The 5,172-nt window shown below is 34.7% G+C and overlaps 1 protein-coding gene across 1 annotated transcript; it reads left to right on the plus strand.

Moving 5' to 3' along the window:
* LOC107623594 (glycosyltransferase family 64 protein C4) lies at window positions 306–4,065 on the plus strand. The gene is made up of 5 exons (XM_016325921.2): window positions 306–898; window positions 1,912–2,308; window positions 2,661–2,824; window positions 2,944–3,014; window positions 3,566–4,065. The coding sequence occupies exons 1-5, from the start codon at window positions 696–698 to the stop codon at window positions 3,724–3,726; spliced, it is 996 nt and encodes a 331-aa protein (XP_016181407.1). The 5' UTR covers window positions 306–695; the 3' UTR covers window positions 3,727–4,065.

A 5,172-nucleotide genomic window follows, 5' to 3' on the forward strand; every position in this document is an offset into this window, starting at 1 on the left:
ATGCTTCTTCTTTTTTTTTAACTGATTTTTATTATGCTAATAAACGATTTAGAAAAATTTAATTATAATTTATTATTGAAATAGTTAATCATATAATGTTATTAAAAAATAATATTTATTATTTATTTTTGTCAAATTTATAATGCGAAATAAACTTTCAAGAAATGAAAACTTTTTACGTAAAAACCATAGGTGAAAGTCTTGGGAGCCGCGTTTTTCAGCTGCAATTTACGACCCAATTGAACGATGGATGAAGCCACCACGTGGCGCGTCATGCCCAAGTAACAGAACGGAATCCATGTCTCTTACTCTCTTCTTTCTCTTTCGTCTGATCAGAGAGAGAGAGAGAGAGTGTGTGTGTGTCTCAAATATCCAAAAACGCGAAGAATCATAGACAGGACAGAACAGAACAGAACAAGGTCACATTAAACACACTAACACCGAACTCGCTTCATCCATTCCGTCATTTATTTTTCTTCATTATTCTTTTCCACTTTTCCTATTTTACCCTGCATCCACGCCGCACCGTAACATCTCCCTGTAACGGCTCCACCTTAAGGCACGTGCCGAGCGTGCTTGGAGCTTCGTCCCTCTCCTGCAAACCTAATCGACCATGGAAGGTGGCGCGTCGCCGAGTTGCCGTTGCTGAAACGGACCGATCCGAGTCGATTCGTAGGGATCGGCGATTCCATTGAATGATGAGAGGGAGCTGGTTCTTGAAGCGGCGTCCGGAGCAGAGGTTCCGGTTGCTGGCTGCTTCCGCCGTCAAATCTGCCAGGATCAACCTCCTCCTCTGCTGTTGCATTGCTTTGGTGCTCATCGTACTCGCCACCACCATTTCCACCTTCGTCGTGTTCTCTGATCTCCCTCCTTCGCTTCCTCGCTCCCATGCTTTGGGGTTAGTTACTCTCTCTCTCCCTCTCTCTCTCTCAAATCGTCATTGTCATGTTTGGTAGGAGTTTTTCTGCCATTGTTTCCTTATTCTTTCCAGAGAAGGAAAATAATAATGACGAGTGTGATAGTTAAGTTGGAGGTAAAAAATTGGTAAAGAAAAAGATTAAATAATAGTAGTATCTAGATGAGATTGGAATCTAATTCGAATCTTCCTTGTTTTGGCATGGAGGGAGATTAAGTGGAATAGAATTAGTAGCTGATACCTGGCCTTGGAACTTGGAATTTAGTGAAGTTATAATTGGCTGAAAATATTTAGTTTATTTGTTTATTTATTTATTTTTTCTTTGTGCCTTTTCATTTCCATGTAGAGAAAGTAGGGGATAAGGAGAAAGGTTCTTTAGTGTTTAGACGGCTTGTTATTGGTGTTTGGGGATTTTGGTCATTGATATTTATGAATAAGAGTTTCCGATGTTAGCATTTTTCATTAGATTGTATTCAGTGTCATTGGGGTTCAAGACTAGGTACGTTCAGAATTCTTAACTGTTTTGGCCTGTGAATTTTAATTCATCACTCCTTGATGGGCTTTCTAAGTAATAAGTAATAACAGTTCACACCCTTCTGGCTGAAGGATAGAGAAATAAACAAACCTTGTTTGGGGTTTAGGTGGTCTGTATTCTATATTATAAGCCTTATTCATGCCTTCAAGTTTAGTGCAACGGGACTGAACATCAATCTTTGAACTGAGAATGTTGATTGCACCTTCCAAATTGTTAATTTTAGCATTTTCATTAAATTGTCGAATCTGCTTAATTTCTGGTGTAGTACCCTGGTAAATAACTGGATAAAGACTATAAGAATTAAGAAATCAGGTCTTCCTCCTCCTCTTCTTATTTCTTTTTGTCAGGAAAAAAGAGTGGCTAAAGGAAACCTTTTTCGTTTTAGATTTAATCTCTCTAGGAATGTTGAGTGTATTTCACTTATAAAATCAGAGAACTCATTTCATTTTATGTTCCACAGAAAAGGATATTCTATTGTAATGAACACATGGAAGAGATATGATCTCCTAAAGCAGTCCATCGCACATTATTCATCCTGCCCTCGACTTGAATCGGTACATATAGTTTGGAGTGAACCGGATCCTCCTTCAGATGATCTTTTAAAATTTCTTCATCATGCAATACAGTCCAAGTCTATAGATAGGCAACAAGTGAAATTGAAGATTGATATCAACAAGGAAGATAGTCTGAATAATAGATTTAAAGTAATTAAGGATTTGGAGACAGATGCTGTCTTTTCTATTGATGATGATGTCATATTTCCTTGCTCTTCAGTGGAATTTGCATTTGATGTTTGGCAAAGTGCTCCAGATACAATGGTTGGGTTTGTACCTCGGGCACATTGGTTGGATTCATCGGTATGCTTTTAGTTTTTTTATTTTTATCAACTGGTTTTTCACCATCCCTGGTATATCTTTTCATCTTCGTATTTTGTGCCTAAGATTTGAATTTCCAGTATCTGAAAAATTATATGATAAAATTACCTTGGAAAAAAAGCCAGGTTTCCTGATTTGAATTTTTTAATCCATTGTTTCTTGTTCTGAGTGATTTGATATAGATTGAGGAATTAAATATCTTGATCTGTTGATCCAACCTTAAAGAGAATGCCAATGTGGAGAGTAGTTTAACTATTATGCGAACTTGCAAGGCTTAGTCCTGGCATACCTCCATCTTCAATTCTAATATTTCAAGTTATTGATATTCTTGCAGGAAAGTGGTGGCATTAAATTTAGATATGCGGGGTGGTGGTCTGTGTGGTGGACAGGTACATATAGCATGGTACTTTCAAAGGCAGCCTTCTTCCACAAAAAGTATTTCAGTGTCTACACGAATGAGATGCCAGCATCAATTAGAGAATATGTGACTCATAATAGGTTTTCCTCTTGACTATCTCTGATCACTCACTGCTTTTCTATATATCAAAATTTTACCTTCCCAACTATGTAATTGCAGCTTGTTTATTACCTGCTGAATTGTTCACTTGATATACCAGGAACTGTGAAGATATTGCAATGTCTTTCCTCGTTGCAAATGCCACTGATGCACCCCCAATATGGGTCCAAGGTAATTGGCGCTTCAGAAACAGATTGCATAACTTTAATTGAGTGCTTTTGTTTAGAATGGCATGGTCCCACCTCCCTCTTTATTTAGCTTTTTATCTAAATAAATTCCTATATGCTTGCCTTGAATTGAAATGTGACACTTGTTGGATTGTGGTTGTGGCTAATTAATGATCTATTGAATGTAATCTTTTTCGAAATAAATACAGAAATGCTAATGTATGCTTGTTCCTTATCAATTGCTAGAGATAACTTTAGTCATTTCATTCACACGCCCAGGGGTTTTGCTGCCTAGGTCTGCTGTTCATAACATATGTCAACTGTTTATACTTGTTTTCAGTAATCATTTGAACAATTTGATAATTTGCATTGTGTTTCACTATATATGCTTTTTAAATCATTACTCCAGGACAGGGAAGGTCAAAATTATTATCGTATTGTTGTCAAGCAATTCCTAGTGCTCATGTTATGTATACAGTCATAGATATCTGGTTTCAGAGGCTTGAATCACAATGTTAGTACAACTATATACATAAAATGATTCTGTTGTTACAGGTAAAATATTCGAGATTGGATCCACCGGGATAAGCAGCTTGGGAGGGCACAGTGTAAGAAGAACAGAATGTGTCAATAGATTTACTGCTGTATATGGGCGGATGCCCTTGGTATCTACTTCAGTGAAGGCTGTTGATAGCCGCAACATCTGGTTTTGGTGAGTTACTGGATTTTCGATTTTCTTGGAATGTTAGAAATTATTCCACTGTCTTACAGTTAGCTAGTAGAGTAACCCGATTCTTGATAGTTAAATAGCTGTATAATATCGAATCTTAGCAGGGAGAGCAAACTAAGCACATTGCTTAGCTTGATTTCTTGTATTATTGGCTTGTAATACAAGATTACCGAGTTTATTTTTGTCTCATCATATAGATTTCGATTGTAGAGTTAATATTATACCCTCATCCAAGAAACTCCATCCTATTTTTGTGTATCTTTGTATTTAAAGACAAATCCCAGAGATGGTGAGAGTAATTTACTCCATACCCTTCCCTGCCTCCTCCTCTCGCTTTCTTTTGTCTGTATCTTTTTTGTCATGGAATAAAAGGTGTGATGAAACATAGACAAATGAACAAAATAAAGTCTCGATTGATAACAACTAACATAGGAAGCGGATTTATAATACCTATCACGTGTGGTTTCTGATGAGCCAAAATTGATATGCTCGTATTATTGGCAAGTGCATAAAATTGTATCAAATAATCGTTCTCATAAGAATTAATGTATTGAAGCAAGCAACGTCTAATTATCTCTAATTAGATTAATCACACATTGATAAGAGGAATTGGTCTGTGACTTTTGAAGCAAGAATGAATAGGATAGAAGATTAACAGTTAAGATTGTAGGGTATAATTAGGAGAGGGATTAAAGAATTGAAAAGAAATCAAGATAGGGAATGTTAAAGGCTTCTTTTAGGTATAATAATAATTTTTTTCAAACTTTGATTCATGCAAAAATTTTTTTTAGTAAACTATTTATAATTAAATTTTAATTTTTTGACAATTTAATTTCTCTAGATTTAATTAATCGCTAATGACTTGGTCAATTAATCAAGAGACGAGGTTAAAACCAGTTTTGATTTTAAGTCACACAATATTCAAAGACTATTCTTAAATGAATTAAATGTCACATATTCAAGAACTAGTTCTAAAATCAGTGAAGATTATGACATGAGTTTTAAGTTAATTCTGATATTAAATGTCTCGAAGTAATATCAGAATTTAAGACAAAATTAGAATATCTCTCAATACTTCTAATCGTTATTGATGAAAAACGAAATTCAATCTTAAAAGTGGAAAGAAACATGAATCAAAATAAAGAAAACGCTTGTATTATTGATCTATAAAAATAAAACAGAGCTCATAACTTTTCACAATGAAAAATTAGTTACTCATTGTAGAAAAAAAACTACTAAATTAGAGAGAGATAGTGTATAATTCATGGATGTTCTCTCCTTTGTGAAACTTGGTCACTTATTTATATCTAACATCCTAATTAATTTAAATTCAAAAACTAATCTAATGTTATCTTAAAAAAAAAACATAACTTATTCAAATTTAAATCTAATATAATCTAATCCTAACAACCAAATTTTTATTTTTTTGGAG

Source organism: Arachis ipaensis, chromosome B10, assembly GCF_000816755.2.
Source record: "Arachis ipaensis cultivar K30076 chromosome B10, Araip1.1, whole genome shotgun sequence".
NCBI lineage: Eukaryota > Viridiplantae > Streptophyta > Magnoliopsida > Fabales > Fabaceae > Arachis > Arachis ipaensis.